The 20654-nt window shown below is 40.3% G+C and overlaps 1 protein-coding gene across 1 annotated transcript in view; it reads left to right on the top strand.

Annotated features, from left to right (window-relative positions):
• SGCG (sarcoglycan gamma) overlaps positions 1-20654 on the top strand; it is a gene marked incomplete at both ends in the record, with an annotated part of 81308 nt that overhangs the window by 25796 nt on the left and 34858 nt on the right. Inside the window, one exon of the mRNA XM_081996991.1 lies at positions 15888-16007. Within this exon, the coding sequence (XP_081853117.1) occupies positions 15888-16007 (120 nt within the window). The remainder of the gene's footprint in view (positions 1-15887; positions 16008-20654) is intronic.

Genomic DNA, 20654 nt, shown 5'->3' with positions numbered 1-20654 from the left:
GGAATATGGTAAAAGTCAAAAAGGTTTATGCAGTCTGAAAACAGAATTACAGTCAAAATTCTGCCTAGACACTATTTCCACATCCATCACATGAATCTGGACAGCTGTTACAATGAGAGCATTTGTGCTATCCGGCCCTGTTATATTTTTCAAACAGGAACAGCATTCTAAGGAAAGAGATAAGTGACAGTACCTAATATATTGCTTCATTAGCATTAAGTGCCATCTATAGACTACTACTTTCCAATGTCAAATAATTTCTGGTTTTCTTATCAGCATTTTGATATTTCATTTTCAAGTGATGTTATTTTTTAATGAGAGACATAATAGGAAGAAAACAGTGTTAATGAAGCATGATGTATGTTAGGAAGAGTTTGATGGTGTTCTTACGGGGAAAACCCTGAAGCCAGTTTCATGAACTTGACTTAATTAGTGACATTGTAAAACCATTTAGCTTTTCCTTCTTCATTTTTCCCAGGAGGCTTTCATTAAAAACTCCATTTTTGTCCAGATAAGTTGTTTCTTATCTTTAAGGTAAAAGCCAGAACATATTTCTTGAAGATCTTTGTACTGCATGAAGATGATTATTTGCACAACTTTAATTGCTGTCCAGCTGTGCTGTAAGAAGGAAAGATACAATATAGGAGTAATTAATAGAAAGATAAATTGTAAATTTCATTGAAGTGTTTTTGAGGTGATTAAGTCTTCCTATGATCAAGAACTTACAATATTTGTTCCAAGGGGATTAAAGTAGGGATTTTTACTTTCAGAAATATAAAAATTTTAGCTACCAATGAATCTGATCATATCAAGACACATATGCTAGTTTTATTTAAAAGTAAAATTTAGTTGACTCAGATGAGGCAAAATGTAGCAAATGACAGGTGGTTGCTAAAACATCCTACAGACTTTTTACTGTTCCTGTCTTCTAATTTCCTGTTTTAGTTCATGGCAGATGTGTTTCTGTTCTATATTAAATGCATATGCTGTTAGCCTTTTGTGACACCATTGTGTATTTAAATGGCTATAATATTGAAAATAATTTTTAAAAATATCAGAAATAAGTAAGCAGTAATCAATATACATTTAAATGAAAGCTAGATAAGCATATCACCATGAAACTTATTTATGAAAAAAGTAATTTATTCATTACAGTTTATTATTTAGACTCAAATGAAAAGCTCCTCTTCTGCAAAAAAAATACCATTGGTGTCTACGTACCATGTGTAGCAAGGTGCTTACTGTAGCAAGATTTACACACCCTGTCCCCAAATATGATAATCTTTATGAAAAAATATGTGATAATGTTCAGGGTCAGCAATGCTGACTTAAGCCAGACTTTAAACATCCTCTAGAAGTTAATCAGGTAGTTATGTACATTGCCAACTTGCTTAAATATGCCAGCATCACAGTTAAGGGGAAATTTAACCTGGCCAAGGGGATTTGAATCCTATGCTGTCACTTCTCTTCTGTGTCTAGAATAAGAGAAAAGCAATAGACATATAAATCTACAGAGCTTAGCTCTGAAAAAAAGGCTAATGTTTGGGAAATAATTTTTTATTTGGAAAAAGAACCATATAGTGGATATGTATCTCTCATCAGAGAGCAATTACTCATCTGAATAGCCCCATTCTCTCTTCATTTCAATGGGATTAAGAATTCACAGTAAGTGAAAAGGGCATTACTAAATACTTTATAACCTTCTCAGCTTTTACAGTCTTTAGTAAATTTGCAATGCCAAACAACATATTTTGGTTCCTATCATATAGTAAGCATTAACATAAGTCATTGGATGATAATTTGAAGATAATACTTATTGCTAAAGATGAAGACAGGTCTTATACTTCCTTCCTTTAAAGTAATAAAAAGAATCAATTATTGGCATTGGTTAATGCTAGATGAATTTGTAAACGTTAGCTTAAAATAGCTGAAATTTATTGTGACTATAATCTATTACAGAATTTGGATAATTAAGTACGTCTAAAATCCTAGTCACTTCAAGTATAACAGTACTTTCTTCTTAAAGCCAACAAGACTCCTGACGGCAGTTGGTGGCCAAAAACGGAGCTACATACCTGTCTGTATGCAGCAGGTCTGCAGCAGAAGACGCATCCCCCACCCTTGTGGACTACTTGAACAAGTATCTGCAGTGTACCCTTGTGCCAATGAGGGCTAATAGCATACTGGGCTGCATTATTCCATTCCTAGGAGACTGCATCTGGCATACTGTGAGCTTTGCCCCCTCCAGTAGGACAGAGCAATGAGCAAACTGGGAAGACTCCCACAGGGAGCCGTTAAGATGGTCAGGGAGTGGGAGCACATGAAGTGTAAGAGGCTGAAGAAGTTGTGTTTAACCTGCAGAAAAAAGGGCTTAAAGGGGGCTTCTAATTTCTGTCTGCTACTAGGAGGGCTAGAGACAAGATAAAGCTAGACTCTTCTCAAAGGTACACATTAAAAGGGCAACAGGCAACAGTCACAGGTTGCAGTGAGACAAATTGCAACTGGATAGAAAGAGGGGAAAAATATCACTGTCAGAATGGTTAACCATTGGAACAGGTTGCCCAGGGAGGCTGTTGACTACCCTTCCTCAGAGGTATTAAAATTCCACCTGGACAAGGCCCTGAGCACCTTCATCTAACTTCCAACCAAGCTGACCCTGCTGTGAGTAGGAGGTAGGACTAGGTGTCCTCCAGAGGTGACCTCTGACTGGCATTCTTCTGTGATTCCATTTTTCCCAGTCTTCAGCTGACAATCTAGAAAGGCTCAGGTTGCTTACAGACCCCATGTCAGACTTTCTAGCCCAATGCTACGCTTAGGCAACTGAGTCATGCCCCATCTGTTTAACTGGCCCTCTCACATTGTCCTCTGCCCAGATCCAGTAGGCATACATAGAATACTCCTGAAACACAGTGCTGGAGTTGGCAAATACACTCATGGCTTTCTTTCTAAAAAAAATAATTTGAGGAAGAATTATCCATCATACAGAAGATAGAGTGGTTTAAAATATTTGCTCAGGGATGAGAGACTCAGATCTGGTGTCCTCTCTGCATACAGGGTTTCAAATTATCATCCTCATCTGCTTTTGTACTTTCCTTTTCACCTTACCTGTCTGAGGACTGTGTGTTTCACCCTTTCCTGTTGAAATTATTCATCATTGAACAAATTCTGGATTCATTAGGCTTGAGAGAAAAGGTGACATCATAACCTTTTGGTCAACTCACTGTTTAAGAAACATGATCTACTATTCCTGCAATGGTTTCTACATGCAATAATTCATTTTGCAATGAAGTATTTAGTGGTTTTATTTTTTTATATTTTAATAGAGTATTTTATAAGGATAATGCGTAGATGGATAAAGACATTTAGCTACCTAAATCACTCAGAGAGGGGAAAATACTACCACCTAAATACTCAATGCTAGGTTGGGTCACCAGTGTCTGCATGGTCAGTGCCTGCAAGGGTCATTCAGAAGCAATTTTTTAAAGATCACTAGACTTGTGTTCAACCACAGAGAACAACAAAGTATAAGAAGTGCTGACAGTAAGGCATCCTTACTGTGATCTGAGAGAGCATAATTTTTGCATCCACTACATAAAAAGAGAACTGAGAGAATAAGAGGAAACAGGAGCAGCAAGTTTTCTATTAAAATATTAGAGTTGTTTTTAAAGGTGATGTGAGATGTATGATATGGACATAAGATGTATATATGCAATGTGCTGCATATTCTCTGTAATAATGCACTTGTTCTAATAAAAGTACTTCCGTATAATTCCATATGAAAATCGGACTAATTTTATGCTTCTGAAAATAATGACTTTACATTTATTGGTATTGTATTACTCGTGGAACTAGAACTGAATCTGTAGGAGTACTACATTTTTAATATACTTTTAATGAGACTTTATTTTAAGTAAGGTGCTTTAATATAATGAAAATTAACTAAAAAATGAAAGTGCATAGCAATACCCCAAAGCACTCGGGATTTTTGCTTATATTCAACACTTCAGTGATTCTAGGTGGTCGGAGAAGAGTGAAATACAGGGTAGGTGACAGCCATAGTGTCACGGCCCAAAAGGAGCTGTTCAGGATGACCTCCCTCCCCGTGGGACCAACGACAAAGTTCATGATCCCCCTGGACTGAATTAAGGTGGAACAACACCAGCCAACCAGTATAACAATTTAATAATACAAAATGCAAGGCATGAGGTTACATGGATGTCTCAACGACAACTACCCTAACTAAACAACTCAACTAAACAAACAAGTCCCGTGCAGCACGTCTTTTACAATGCGACAAAGAGAGGAGGAGAAAGAGAGGAAGGGGGAGAGAGAGAGAGGTAGCAAAGAAGATATCACCACCCATGGATCCAGCAGCATCCTGTTGGTGCTCTTGATGTTCCTTGGTGGTGGACGTCCCCCCTTTACTTCTGATGGTGTCATTTTTATACAGTCTGAGTCCCACAATCTCTGCCCAGTTCCAAGAAACTTCATGCATATGCAACAGGCAACAGCACATCTGCAGGCTTTGGTGTCTCTCGCCTGCACCATATGTCTGCTCTGCAGGAACCGGTATCTCGTTCTTCTTTGTGGTTTCCTCGGTACCACAAATTGTTTAAAACAAAAACTGCATGTCGGTCCACCACACCACGCCATGGCTTAAACATTGATTGGTACCATTAAGCCTCGTCCACGGGTGTGACATGAAGATAGATTAGAAGGGACAGAAAAAGAAAAAAGGTAGAAGTGACAATACATGCACATGGTAACTACAACTATTTAACTGGTTCACAACATCTTCTTATAACTATAATATATCTAAATCTAACAGATTCTACAAAACAGAAACATGTCCCAGGCCGAGTTTGAGAACTTGTTTACAGCTCAGGGGGATTAGAAGGAGGTGATTGTCCACAATGATAATCCCAAGGTAAACACACATATATCAAAAGAATTACAGCAATAGTTAACAAAATTAATGCCCCAAAATAAAGTGTAAAGATTATGTATATTTTGGCCATTTCTTCCTTTCCTCTTGCCATTCTTCTGGCAGTGCAGTTCACAGATGGTGTCTTTGTCGTGACGGGAGAGTACCTTTTTTGTGTTGGTCTCAGGTTTCCAGCGATACGAAGCTGGTCGTTGTTGTCGGTTGCGGCCCTCGTGGTCAGTGCAAGGGCTGATGGCCACGCCACCCTGGCGCGTTGGAGTTGGGGTCTGCATACGCAGCAAGAAAAACATATTCTGTATTCACCTCCCCCCACCCCGTGAGTCCATCTGATCTTAAATTGCTATTTCAGAATTAGGGACATCGATTAAGTCTTCCTCGTCTTTCTGCAAGGGGGTATAGTTAGTTAGTTGGACCATTCATATGTTAACAACTTTCATTATAGTTGACTTCATACAAGATATTGCTACACCTATAATAATTACAATTACAATAAACATCATTACATATTGTATCAAACTTTGGATCCAACCAGGCACACCAAACCCAAACCAACTAATTACTTTCGAAAGCCAGCTAACACGCATTGATTCTTGGAGCTCACGGGTGTCCTTCGCTACTTCTCATACCTTCTCTGGTTGCACATTAAGGTCCAGTGTAATGTTAGGGACATAAATACAACAATCAGTATTCCAAAGATTCAATTAACCACACAGACCATTTTGATATACCAACAGTAACTCTAGTGCCATGCGGTTTTGAAGAGCCATTTTTGAGGTAGCTTGCAATTGCTGATTAAGCAGCTGTACACTAGTTTCAGTAGCATTAGCTAGTTTTTCTACTTGATAAGCTAACCTACTTAACCATAATTGCATTTGCACAGTAGCACTCCCAAATCCCCAGAACTCTTCCGTTCCCCAGGCTATGCAGATGGCGGCCCCTGGGTCTTCCCACCCCTCTACTGTCCAGTGTCACTTTCACCTGCTTCATGTGGGTTATCCAGTGGGATCAAAACAGGGTTCACTTCCATATGGGACATAATGTCGGGAGACCCCAGGTACATTGGAGTTCAGGTAGTCCCACCTATAAAGAAGTGTGCATATTACAATAGTTACAGGCCCAAATCAAACCAGCCGGAGCATCACCAGAGGCAACATGACAGTCATTGCAAGGTGCAAAATCTGCACTCACTGATTTATATGATATACTATGATTTTGACACAAACAGCCCATTTGTAAAGTAATATAAACTGGCCAATAATATTTTACCCAATCATATTGTTTCCAGTTAGAACAATTTATTACATTTTGACAAGACCACAACGCTGACTTGTTTGATACTGAGCCGAAAGAAAATCCTGGTTCAAATGGCATAAAACCCTGACCGTCTAATCCGAACCAGACGCAATCCTTACTGGGATTTTTTTTCTTCTTTTTTTTTCTTCTTGGGACAATCTTGTCCTCTATTCCATTGTATACACCGAGTTGTATTTATGGGTTTGATTATACTGTAGGATGTTAGTTGCTCTTCCCCAGGGTTGCAAATCCGACGTTCCCCATATGATCTGATTGCAGGTAAAAGTTACGTTCAAGCCTTTTCATAATATGTACAGGTTGTGCTATTAATGGTGGAAAAATTAAACGGCTGATTAATTTGTACAGAAACTCGCCTTCTATCTGAGGAATAAGGATTCACTATTTCAATGATACCCCGGGTATTCCACAGTCGTAACAAACTTCCTGATATATCCCATTGGAAGGAGATCTTCTACAGATTTAGGCAAAGGCAAGCAAGCGGTAATACTAGATTCATTGAGGGCACTTGCAAACCCCTTCATAAAGGTTAAAACTAAGTTATCCTCCAAACCATAGGTGGCTTGGACTGATAAAATTCACTTATTTTTACCCTGGATATGTTCCTGATTTCAGCAACAGATTTGCCATAACACATATAAATATATTAAACCAAAGCATATCTTTCTAGCACAGGTTAAAAATGCCATTTTTAGTTTTTGTGTTTTCAACAATAAAGCTAATTATAATCATAACACATAATTAAAAATACCATAAAAATAACTATTATAACTACAAAAGATAGTATCCCTTGAGGACACTCCAGCTCCACACGAGACAAATGTTCTTCCCCATTGTTCTTCTCCTTCCTTCTCCTGATCTCAGGATTCCACCTGCAAGAGATCAGATAAAACAACTCGGCTCGACTTTGAACCGGTTAAAAGGATGGAATGATCCATCTAGTATGGATTCGATAATCTTGCCCATGATCATCCATGGCTACCCATGCATACAGGTTTTTTTGAGCTTTCAGTACTAGAGGTACTTGTCCCACACTGGGTAAATTCACAAAAACTGGTTGTCCTGGATATTACAATGAATTCCTCTGGTTCTTACTCTCCTTAGTCCCTGGTAAGAGGGATGGAGGATTAGGGCAAAAAGCTGTGAGTCTGGGGCAACCATTTACTCCCCAGCATCCATTGACTTTAGTTACTGCATCAGATACTTGTCGTGCCCCTCCAGGGTCATGTGGTCTGAGAGTTTGTATAAGGAGTCCATTAGTACGTTCTACAATACCATTTGCCTGAGGGTAACATGGGGTGTGGAAAATCCACTGTATCCCTTCATCTCGTGCCCACTCTTGGACCACCCCGGCAGTAAAGTGACTACCGTTGTCTGATTGGATAACTCTGGGTTTAGGAAAACAGCTAAACCATGATTTCACACTGTTCACTGTGTATTCTCCTGTTGCTTGCGGGATGGCTTCAGCTTGAGTTAGTCCAGAAATTACCTCAACTCCTACCAATACGTACCTCTTTCCTTCTGAGAGACGAAAAGGACCGATGTAGCCTGCTTGCCAAGTGTCCCACAGTCCCTTATTGCCCCTTAAGTGCAGGGGTTGGTCCTTGAGAGGGTTATGCTCCCCTAATCGCGTACAGCACAGGCCACATGCTGAGGTGACAGTGTTACATAGCTCCCTGGTCACAGACCATCCCCTGCTAATTGCCTCTTTATAAAGGTCTTTACTTCCAGAATGGCCTCGTTTAACATGTAACCATTCTAACAGATGTTCCCATTTTTCCACTTCCACTGCTAATGTGGCTAAGCGGGTTAGCGAATCTACTTGATTATTCAAAAGGTGGGAAGGGTGGTGTCCTTTTTGGTGTGCAGCTACCCGTCCTACCAGGAGAGGTTTCTGTTTAGCAATGATTAAAATTTCTTCCCATTTTTCTCGCTGCCACACCAGTATCCGATTAACTTCCCATTGGTTTTGTTCCCAAAATGGGAGCCATTCAGTACATCCCTTGAATACAGCATATGAATCAGTATAAACGAACACTGGTTCTTTGTTTTCTGCTTCTCGTTTTATCACACTCCAAACTGTTACCAACTCTCCTACCTGAGCACTTCCCTCCCCTTCTGTCACTATCCAGTTCCCTGACTCAACGTGCAGCGCTTCTGCTCGGTACTTCCATACCTTTCCCTCTCTTTTAGAGGATGCATCAGTGAACCATACATTCTTTAGTGGGGAATCGAAGGGAGAACCAGGTTTTGTAACTGAAGGAGGAGGCTCCTGATCTGGGTGATCAGAAGTCAGATCCTGTGTTTGAAGCATCTTAGGTAACCCTTCCTCTGTCTGGTGTGTATGACAGTAGTGGTCTAACTGTGCATACCATTTCCTTACTGTTTCTCGCTGTGCAACTCCAACAGGAGCTGGGGTTCCGGCTAATATCCGTTTCAAAACCTTAAAACGTCCTCTTAAAATAATTGACTGTTGTCATATGATTATTTCAGTTTCTTGCAAGGCAGGGTTAACTACAAAAAGGCCTTTCTCCCAAGCTGACTATTGCTTCTCTGCATCTTTAAAACTGTGTGAATAAAATCCTATGGGGCGAGTCGGACCATCAGGTCCACGTTGCCACATATGTATGGATAATCCATGGATTGCAAAACCCCATTCAATATGGAATAGACCTGTTGGATATATTGGCCCTCAAGCCTGATGTACTCCAGCTGCAAAAATTAACAATTTTAAGGCTTCCTCATGAGCTGGGGTCCAGTCCCAGGCAGCTTTTTGCGTGTTAAATCATACAAGGGATGTGCTATGATGGAAAAATCTGGAATGTGCTTTCTCCAAAATACCAGCAGACCTAGGGCATGTTGTAACTTCTTGTTTTCAGGCATTTTTACTTGTTCAAGGGTAGTTAAAGTCTCTGGGGGAATACATGTTGTTCCTCCCCTCCACCAAATGCCTAAGAATTTCACTTCAGAAGAGGGAAGCTGTACCTTTTCTGTTGGGATTTGGAGTCCTAAATTTTCCAAATGATCAATTATTTCAGATTGGGTTTGTCCTACTGCAGTGGCATCAGAGCCACCAATCAGTATATCATCAATATGCTGATATACTTTGACTCCTCCTTTGGGAGTAATTTGAGCAAGTTCCTGTTCCAGCACACAATGAGCGATGGTCGGTGAGTGACAGTATCCCTGGGGAAGATGTGGAGAGGTGAATTATACGCCCTCCAATGTGAAAGAAAAAAGAAAGAAAGAAAAGCAATCTCTATCTGCTTCTTGCAGGGGAACCATAAAAAACATGTCCTTCACATCAATGGTTGCTAAAATTTGGTGAGCTTGCTCCTGTATAGTTGCAATTAGTTCAGCTATATTAGGTACAGCAGCAGTCAAGGGACATGTATTGGCATTCAGGTGCCGATAATCAATTGTCAATCTTCACTTCGCGTTTGGTTTGCGGACTGGCCACACAGGGGAGTTCTAAGGTGAGTGAGTGAGGACAATTATCCCTTTTTCCTGTAATTCAGCTATTACAGGGGTAATTCCCTCCTTTGCTCCTAATGGCAGGGCGTAGGGTTTGACATTGACTATCTTTGACAAAGGGAGTGTGGGTGCTGACTGAAGCAGTCTCATTGAGGCTGTGGGGAGTCTGATCACCCACTCTTTTCCTACTGAATCTACCCAGGCGCGACCTTTAAGTAAATTGAGCCCCATAATATTTCTTGGTAAATCTCCCAATATCATTGTGGTCTCAACAGGATATTCGTTTCCCGGAAGCCAACATTTAACTCGAGCTGTTTGTTGTGGTTTAGAGTTGCCGAAAACATCAGTAACCCAGATAGGTTTCTTATCTGCGACTATGCCGCTGTCATCAGCAACATGTGTCCGGAGAGCTGACATTTGGACTCCAGTGTCTACTAGGAAGGTAACTGGAGTTTTAAAGGGTCCCAAAGAGAATGTTGTCAACAAGTCCCCTTTGCTGCTTCCTGTGAGCCTTTTTAAGAGTGCCCACCAGCCATCCTACGGCTCACTTAAAAAGGACAGCACAGGGGTTTTCCCGACTTCGGGGTTTTTAAATCAATCAAATCAGTCTCATGGGGTGCAATCAGGGTTACTGTTCCAGGTTCTTGGGATAAGGAAGAAGGATCTTTGGGGATTGAGGGGGTTAGGATTCCCTTTATTCTGTCCCAGCTTTTCACCAGACTTCCCAGGTTGGGAGTGGGTAACCTGTCCATTACTTCTTTGGGAATGCCCTTTGAAATGCCCTCTGCCCATAATAACTGTCTTTTACTGTCCGGTATCTGTACCAGTTTCTCAGAATGTGGGGGTCGTGATGGTTTAAATTTCCTCCCCCTTTCTTCAAGTCTCCTTATCTCTACCCTATGCTTTGTTTCCCCCGGCCAGTGAATCCAATGCGTCTTCCGTAATTAATCAGTTCTTGAGCCACTTCCCCCCAGGTTGTTTCGGGAGGGCCTCCCCTTCACCTCGGTCGGGAAGTTCGCAAGCGGTCTTGTAGTTGAACAGCATACAGTTTTAAAACATTGGGAAGTCCCCTGATTAGAGGATGAAACCTCTCGGAGTCTGCCACACACTGCATGGGACAGGGCTGTCGTGGAAGCAACAACCGGTCATGCATTAACTGGAGGCAGGCAGCTTTCTGCATGCTTTCCAAAATGTGACTCGCCATGGGTGTTCTGATAGAAAAAGGGTCCTCTCTCTCCATTGGGTCTTATCCTCCTGCCCAATAAGCCACCTTCTGGGTCAAGGACCAAGGTTCCCGGTGATCATTGGTAGTTAAGAAAACTCCAGGTCCCAAATATCCTCTAGCCTCATCTTCGCTCAACAGAATGTGATCTCCCCCAGTAGGGGAGACTCCAGATGTACTCGATTTCAGTTTCTTGAGGGCCCCAAGAGTATTTTTGCTGTATTTTGGCCAAGTCCATAGGGGAAAAGGGGATGGTATAAAAGACATTCCTACTTTCCTCTAGTTCTTTAATTGGATATATAGCTTTCAGGTCACATGTCTCTTTTTCTCCTAAATTCGCCAAACTCGAAAATCCCAGTTCGCTCTCCAGACCTGAGCCCGTTTCTCTCCTACTGCCGAACCCCTGTCTATTTTCTTGCAATTCAGACCATAAGATTCACTCTCGGTCTAGTGAATCTGACAAAATCGTGTGAAGCGGCTGAGTAGCTTTGCAAGTTTCTTATCTGCTCTTGCAAGGACTCAATTGTCTCTTTGTCTGCTTGTTTTTGCTCTTGAGCAGCGATTAGCACTGCCCCCAGCACAGCACAGACTGTTGCCTTTCCTTTCCCCAATCGCAGTTTTCATTCCTTTGCCAAAAGACTGATTCGAACAACCACTGCCTGCGAGTCATGCCAATTCTTTCAAGCCCAAGCCATGCCAGGAAGAGAGGGTAGGGCTTTATAGCCCTTCAGTTGCTCAAGGAGGGGATTCTCCCCCATCGCCAGGTCCTCAAATTGATCCCCACAACAACTGTCACACAATACAAAAGGAGTACTCCAAAGTATTTGGCCTACTGTGGGCTCACGCACCCAGTGTGGATCTTTACAACGAGACCCTCTGTCCTCTCTCTCCTGTCAGGCACTTCCCAAGGAAGGGGAAGTGGTCCCTTCTGGTTGGTTCAGTTTCGCAGGAGGATCCTGTCCGTGGCGCCAATTTAGATGTCGCGGCCCAAAAGGAGTCGTTCAGGATGACCTCCCTCCCCGTGGGACCAATGACAGAGTTCATGATCCCCCTGGACTGAATTAAGGTGGAACAACACCAGCCAACCAATATAACAATTTAATAATACAAAATGCAAGGCATGAGGTTACATGGATGTCTCAACGGCAACTACCCTAACTAAACAACTCAACTAAACAAACAAGTCCCGTGCAGCACGTCTTTTACAATGCGACAAAGAGAGGAGGAGAAAGGGGGGGGGGGGAGAGAGAGAGGGAAGGAGAGAGGCAGCAAAGAAGATATCACCACCCATGGATCCAGCAGCATCCTGTTGGTGCTCTTGATGTTCCTTGGTGGTGGACGTCCCCCCCTTCACTTCTGATGGTGTCATTTTTATACAGTCCGAGTCCCACAATCTCTGCCTGGTTCCAAGAAACTTCATGCATATGCAACAGGCAACAGCACATCTGCAGGCTTTGGTGTCTCTCGCCTGCACCATATGTTTGCTCTGCAGAAACCGATATCTCATTCTTCTTTGTGGTTTTTCTCACTGCGCCTGCACCGTATCTCTGCTCTGCAGGAACCGGTATCTTGTTCTTCTTTGTGGTTTCCTCGGTACCACGAAATGTTTAAAACAAAAACCACATGTTGGTCCGCCACACATAGGTTATCAAAAATAATGAATAGCAGAAGAGAGTAAGAAAAGATCTGAAATTAAATAAATTACTTCAGTGTTGGAAAGCCTTTTCTTCTGAAATATCTAAAGACACACTAAAAGTGCTTAGTACTTGACAGAACTAACTGGATTTGAAGTCTGCCTACATGTTACCAGTTTCATTGACGGTAAGTCTTTGTGGATATGTATTTTATGGCAGGCCTTGTTTTTGATAGAAGATTCCTTGCTGTCTTGTCCTTCTACATTTGTATTGGCCTGGAATTTAAATGTTGGGTAGCAGTAGAAGGCAATTTATTTAAATGCTTTTCCACTGAAATGGGCTCACTAAACAAAAGAATTTCCTTCCCTGGAAAACTACCTAGGGGAGTCAAGAGTGAGGAGGAGAAACAAAAAGGAATACTGTTTAGCAGTGTGTTCCTTTGCAGGCAATAGGTCAATTGTTTTTGGAACATTTTTTCATCATTTCAAATGGCATCCTCAGTGTCAAGAGGTATGCGGTGATCACATGCGAGGTCTGTACCAGAACTGCACGTGTTAAAGGAGAATGTATGTAAAGAAACAATGGGCAATTATTAGTCAGCCTGATTAGCAAGGGTAAATGATTGACCTTCCCTCCCGAGTTGGAAAGCTTCATCCATCCTCCCTGTAGGGAATGGCCCCTGGTCAGGGGCATTGTCTGGGAGGTCACTGTATGGCACAGGTCAAGACAGTGCCAAGGAATATGCTACCAGATTAGCAGAAGATGTCTCCTCTGCCTAGACTTTCTCTGATTTATTGGTATAGATGTATTCATTAGCTTGCTAAAACTTACCGCTCAGCCAGGATGAGCACTTTTCTACAAATCCTCTTATACGTCTTGTTCTTCTTCAATGTAAGCAGATTTTTCTCTGGTTTTCCCCTATCTCATTATTTTAGGGTAGGACTCAATTTCTCCTGTTAAAGGTGTTCTGCCTGGAATAATGAGATATTAATTGAGTGGAAGAAGAGAGGAGAGCCCAAGAATGGTCTTACGTGGTCTAATGTTAAAAACAATTAGCTGGGAATGGAAAGGCTGAATCCCAGCCTTGTTCCAATTGCTGTTGGAATGGAGTCAGTGCATACATGCACCAGTTTAATTAAACTGCTCCAATATATAAATATTCTATGGCTATATAAAAATATTTGCTTCCAGCATGCCAGACCGACTAAAATATTGACAGCACTGAATGGAAAAATACCTAACCTTGTCATAGCCTACAGAGTAAGCATTCCCATTTCTGTCTAATCTACTGCGTCTAATCCTGCAGTTATTTTAATTGCATGCTTTTTAGAATGAGGTTGGAGAATAAGCAGGATCAGGAGAAGAAAAGGTGATAGTGCAGCTTTTCTCCAGCAGTCCTACAGCCAGCGCGTTAACCCTGGAACCTGGACGCTTGAGTTCCCTTCCTGTGGAGGAAGTAAAGGCTCCAAACAGTCCCTTCCTTTTCTATACAGTGTAAAATATCTTCAACAAAAGAGACCAAGAATCACTCCTAAATCCCTTCCAGCAAAAACGTGGTACCCTCAGTGTGCCTTAATCACCTGACCATGTTAGACAGCAGAGGCTTTAGTCTGTGTTTTCCACACTCATGCTGAGCACTGTAATCATGGTGCTGGATGAATGGTAAGGATGAGGAACTCGCCCCTACAGCACCAGTAAAGTTGGTAAGAGCCTTTCATTTGTTTGAATAAGTGAGGATCTACCTACTCTATATAAACGGGCAGTTTCATTACTGCTGCTGGGCAGAAACAGGAACAATAAAACACCTTAACCAAGATTTTCTGGGAAAGTATTGATAGAGAGCCATCCTTGCTTTACTTACTTTCCCAGAACTGCTGCTTTTGCTGTAAAAAAAAAAAAAAAAAAAAAAAGACTGTTTAACACCTTTTCACTGCATGAAGATGTTTTCTGAGCTCACTTTTTGCAATACAGTTCTCAGAAATCCATGTGCTTCGGAGGAGCTTTAGAGAAGAGCCAAATTGAGGTCAGGAAGGCTGTGGCTGGGTGCACATGTCCAACAGAGTACAATGTACTGCAGAGTTCAACCCTCTATCCTGATAATTTTCAAGAAGAATCAGTATCGGGTTTTATGCCTTTAAATTGTTGCCCTAGTTTAGGACATTATGGCTTCTATAACCCTTCCCATGCTTGGAGAGCAATTAAAAGTAAGAGTTTGCATCTGCTTAGTGAAGCAATAAGCAATTTGTATAGGACCTTATGGTATGCATCTCTCACATCAGCTACCATGCAGATTTTACAAATATCTGAACATATTTCTAATGCCATTTTAACATAAGATCTAACAAAAATTCCTATTTTCTTTGAGAATTACTGCCTGAAAGATATTTAACGAGAATAGGCATGTTAAGACAGATTCTTATTGGGAAGGAAGCAGGTCAGTGCCTCTCAGTCCCAAGGATGGTCTATGAATTACTTTTAATAAAAATTGCTGGAAAACAGTCTTAACCATTCTCTGTAATTTTAATTCTGAACATAGAGTTTGATGATGACTCTGTCAAATATGCATTCAAACTTATGTGATGCAAGTTTTTAATTGATCAGGTTGTTAGAAATGGGAGTATTGAGGGTTTGATGTATATCCGCTTACCAAGCCAGTACTGTAGAACGGGATGTTTTACTGAATTTAGGAGGTCTGGTAATATGTAAAGACTCTCTTGCACATAATTACTTTAATTTTGGGAGTACCAGGTCCAATTGCAAGTACTCTCCCAGCTTTTTGAAACTCTAAAGAACATGATCAGTAACATTTGTTAGATACGTGGAGCTAAACTGGCATTTCTTATGAAGAGCTGAGGGTCCTGTCCTTACATGGGATGTTTGTAATTTTAAAGCATTTGAGCCTCCCTAATCAAAAGGCATGATGCTGCAAAGACTTTGGTAATTAGTTTCTATGTTTAAAAAAAAAAAAGATGATAGTCTCTTACTGATCGATTACTTCGATTACTTAACGAATCTTAGCAGTTTCAACACCATGAATGTTTGTCTTTGATCAATTCCCTGGAAGACCAACTTGAAAGCATGACTCCAGGCACAGTTTTGAACAACAAATTAGATCATGTAAATAGACTTACCCAATTTCAGTACTTATAGGGCCACTATCCTTGGAATATCTGGGTGCTTCATGATCCTTAAATGAGTCACTAAATTATTCATTAGGACCAGAATTCAAATTATTAGCAATTTATATAGAAAATTTAAGAAAGCTGATGTAATTATTCCATTATTCTACTGTGCTTTGCAGGTCCTAAAATGGTAGAATTCCACGGTCAGCAATTTCAGATCAACTCAAAGGACGGCAAGCCACTTTTTACAGTGGATGAAAATGAGGTTGTAATTGGTACAGATAAACTTCGAGTCACAGGTTTGTAACAGTTTAAGAGACACCCAAATAGTAGCCACAAGAAAAGCACAATACAGATGGTATTTTTAAACACATCCTTGTGTGTGAACACAAGTTCTGGTTTTACCTCATTAGGAAATAGAAGTCTGAATACATTCAGATCTTTTTCAATAATAATCAGTTAGAACCTTTAACAGCAAAATAATAATATGAATATATGTCTGTATGTGTGTGTTTTATTTTAAAGCCATTAGTGATTGGAACTGTACTGGTGCATTTTTTTTCTGAATTATTTAACATTTCCAGTGCACACTGTTAACTGAGGCTGAAAAAATTGGAGATATTCTGGTCTGAGTTGTATTGAGTTTTATTTGTGAAAACTTTTGAGACTCTGTCTGATATTTTCACATGGGTTTATCTTTCAAAGTGAAACCCACTGTATTTCTGCTCTGTATGTAGCACATATGTCATAGGATGGTATCTGTAGTACATTTAAAGTGCCATCTGTCAAAAGACAAGTTTGTCTTAGGCTATTTCTGCAAATCACCAAAGTAGTAATATACAAAGTAAGATGTCAAAGTTATCATGTGAAAAGCTATTTCATTTCATATGGCGTGGTAAAGTCAACCTTAATTTTCCAGGCGTAAGATTATTGAACAGATTAAAACAGATACATCAAGGTGTGATTTCTCTTTAAGTGGAAGAGTCCATCAAAGGAAATACTGCAATTATCCTGGAACTTGTTTTCAATTACATTTTTAATATTTTTAACCTGATTGCAACTATCATGTTTATCTTTTGCTAATCACTTGTCCTCTGAAATCTTGAGATCTTAATTTGAATCGATATATTCATATTTCGCTGTGCAAAACTACAAATGTGGTAGTAACTATACAATTAGTGTTTCAAAGCCAAAGTTAAGTTATAATAAGTGTGTTAATAAATTTTGTTTATGCCTGAGGGTCTTATCTTAAGTTTTTTACTTTTTAACCTAATTGAAATTACAACATTGTTTAACTAGGAAACCATATCAAATAATTATTGTTTGCCCAAGGGATGCTAAACTTTAATAGAAAAGCATGTTTAACAAAGATATGAAAAACTGCGTAATTGCTAACTGATTTGGAAAAGGCCTATCTCTGCTCAATGTAAGTGAAAATCATTCATACACAAGTTGAAATTGTTGTGCTAAAATATGTGTTCTGACTCATCCAATATTAATCTTTACACTGCAAGGATTGTTTACTTTAGCAGATATTGTAGAAAGACACATTGCCTGTTTCTTTTTTACACTGTAGTACAATTCAAAAGCAGATCCATTAAACTCAGTGTGATTATTTCAGTGTAAAATTAATATAAGTGAGAGGAGATTCATGCCTACTTTGCTTCAAATTAATTTATTAAAATTGTGATTTAAATGATACTATTAGCATGAAGGATAAATTAGTAATACTTTGTGTGCTGAGATAATTCTTTAAACATTTTAGAGAGGACAAGATCAATGTGAAATAAGTTTTGAAAAGTTCATATCATATCCTGGGCTGCATCCAAAGCAGTGTGGCCAGCAGGTCAAGGGAGGTGATTCTGCCCCTCTGCTCTGCTCTGGAGAGACCTCACCTGGAGCCCTGTGTCCAGCTCTGGAGCCCTCAGCACAGGAAAGACATGGACCTGTTGGAGCGGGTCCAGAGGAGGCCACAAAAATGATCAGCGGGATGGAGCAGCTCTGCTGTGAGGACAGGCTGAGAGAGCTGGGGTTGTTCAGCCTGGAGAAGAGAAGGCTCTGGGGAGACCTTATTGCAGCCTTCCAGTACTTAAAGGGGACTGATAAGAAAGGTGGGGACAAACTTTTTATCAGGGCCTGTTGCAATAGGACAAGGGGTAATGCTTTTAAACTAAAAGAGGGTAGATTTAGACTAGATAGAAGGAAGATATTTCTCCCAGTGAGGGTGGTGAAACCCTGGCCTGGGTTGCCCAGAGAAGTGGTAGATGCCCCATCCCTGGCAACATTCAAGGTCAGGTTGGGCAGGGCTCTGATCAACCTGCTCTAATTGAAGATGTCCCTGCGCATTGCCGGAGGGTTGGACTAGATGACCTTAGAAGGTCCCTTCCAACACAAACTATTCTATGATTGTATGATAAGAAACAGACTACTTCAGGCTTAAAATACACAAAAGAATATTTTGCAGTTTTTTATGTATTGTGAACTATTTGAATTTACTTGTCCTTATTTATGTGAATTATGAAAAGCTCAGTAAAAATTTGTAAGAAAACCTGACAATTTTCAACTAAAATATGATATAGCTGAGATCAAAAGTCTGTGATTTATGGTATTTCAAGAAAAATGAAAATGTCTAACAATAAGCTAATCCAACTCCTGGCAATCCTCAGGCATTGTCATTTTCCAACAATTTGGTATGTTTGACCTCATACTTTTTCAGTTGAGACATTTTCTGGCCCATGTGATAGAATAAAATTGTGGCAGACTCTCTCTCTGTTCTCCTAAGAACAGCAAATGCCTGGGGAAAGCTATGATCAGCAAGGTGTCTCAGATATCCCGCAGGGTATGCTCATGTTCAGTCAACTGAATGGAACCCTCAGTCAATACTGCCAATGCAGCCTAGATCATGATTCGTCTCACCTTGAAGGAGACACCTAGACCTGTCATGCAGAGAGCTCTTCTGCCAACCAAATGTGGTTGTCTACTTTAGGATGAGCTCAGTGGCTCACTCATCTCCCTCCACTATAGTGGCTGAGTTCAGATGCTTAAACATAAGCATCCAGCAGTGTTTGAAACACCTTAGGGTACGTGAGACACCACATGGTATTGCTGTATCTACAGGAGACGCTTCCTTTGATCACGGCAGCTGGAGGCCAGCCAGGATGTACAAGGGTATTTTAGATGACAGTAGGTACATATGATTAGGCAACTAAATTCTGCCTTTAGCTCATCTGTGACACCTACATCATTGACACTTGAATTTATGTGTATGAAACTGAAGCTTAACACTTCATGACAATTAATGCTACCTGAAGAAGCATGTACTCCAATTATATCCCCTTTAATATTACTTCAGTAATCACCTGCATCTTTTATAGACATTTATGATGCTGCTACAGTCGTATAAAACATCAGCATTTTGTTCTGGTAGCATTTTATACATTCAGTTAGCATTGGTGACGGTCAAACCTACCTTGTAACTGTGTATTGGCTGGCAAAGAGCTAATTGCTTTATAACTAACAATATTGTCATGGCAGAAGGAGTGAAGTCACAGCACTGGCTGGAAACAAAGTTATTCTGCACAAATGGCTTGAGTCCATGGCTGTAGGAGTCCTGTTTTTCCACTCCCTTGCCTGCTCTGCAAACTTGATGACATGGCTGTCCATAGAAGGGAGAAAACAGGCTCACGTAAATAAAATTATATACCATAGAAAAATCATTAACGTTCAGAAGTTTTAATATTGTCTCAACTACTGTACCAAAAAACTTTTTAACAAGTACAAATAATAATTTCTGTATTACGACTGTCATATCAGGCAATATTTCAGTAAGCAGTAGATAAGAAGTTAATAGAAGGCAGTTGCTTACCCTCTACTCTTTGTGAAGGAAAGTTGTCAAGGCAGAGGGGATCAGTGTCTTTATGGAGAAGCATATTATATCACCCTTTCTCCAGTTTACTACTTATCCTTCTGCTTGCTTGTCTTTCATCAACTCTTAAAAGTATTTACTGAGTATGGTCAGTGAATTTCTAGTGCTCTGTTCTATGGAAAGGTTTTCAGTTTGAGTAACGCTGAAGTACAATGTGAAGATGTGTGTTTAATTTAAATACTTCTGCTCAGAAGGTAAGTTAAGTAGGAGACAGTTTTGAGGGTATAAATAAACATTTTGTTAGACTTTGAAGAGGTAGATAGTCCTTGCTTGATAGTGTGTGAGGGGGTGTTAATGGAACTTGCTGACCTCGATCCTCTCGTTAAGAAAGCTAATATCTTGATCTTGTGTATTTTAGGATTAAATTGTATTATATTCATAAGCAATAGTCTAGAAAATAGTAAATATAGTAATACTCATATCATAATTCAAAATTATTTCTTTACAGTTTAAAAGATAAAGTAGGTAATGAAGACAAAAAATAATTTAGGACCATTTAAAAAAAAAATTGCCTGAGGTTATTTTTTTTTTAGTGTCATCATATTCAAACTTAAATGTTGTTTGATGAAGGAATTTTTCTCACAGGAAGGTAAGGTTTTACTCTTGCCTAGAGGTGACAGCTCTAGAATATGTAAATAAGCCTTTTCATTCCCTCTTACCCCACCACACTCAACCCAATGCTACCTTTCTCTCTGGAGCATTAACACTGATATTTCCTGTTGGCTTTTTTCCATTAGCCCCTATTCCCATGCAAGTGATACCATCTCTGCTAACTTTCTTTCAGAGCAGGGTGGCAGTTTTGGGAAGTGAGAGACTGAGGCTGAATTCCCTCCTTGGCCCAGGAAGCTTCAGTCCTGCAGTCCCACCTCCCAGGATGGTGCTCTGTAATGCCATACAAAATGTCAGGTGCCCAGCATGAGGGCATAGCTGGGAGCAAGCACTCTTGATGTCTACCAGCAAAGTGAAGCTCTGCCTCTGCCTACATGGTCCTCTCATTTCTTCCTCTTTCAGGCTTCACCTC

The sequence above is a fragment of the Phaethon aethereus genome (genome assembly GCF_964289735.1).
Source record: "Phaethon aethereus genome assembly, chromosome: 1".
NCBI lineage: Eukaryota > Metazoa > Chordata > Aves > Phaethontiformes > Phaethontidae > Phaethon > Phaethon aethereus.
Note: the sequence above shows the minus strand (reverse complement) of the source record. Positions and strands in the feature narration are given on the sequence as shown.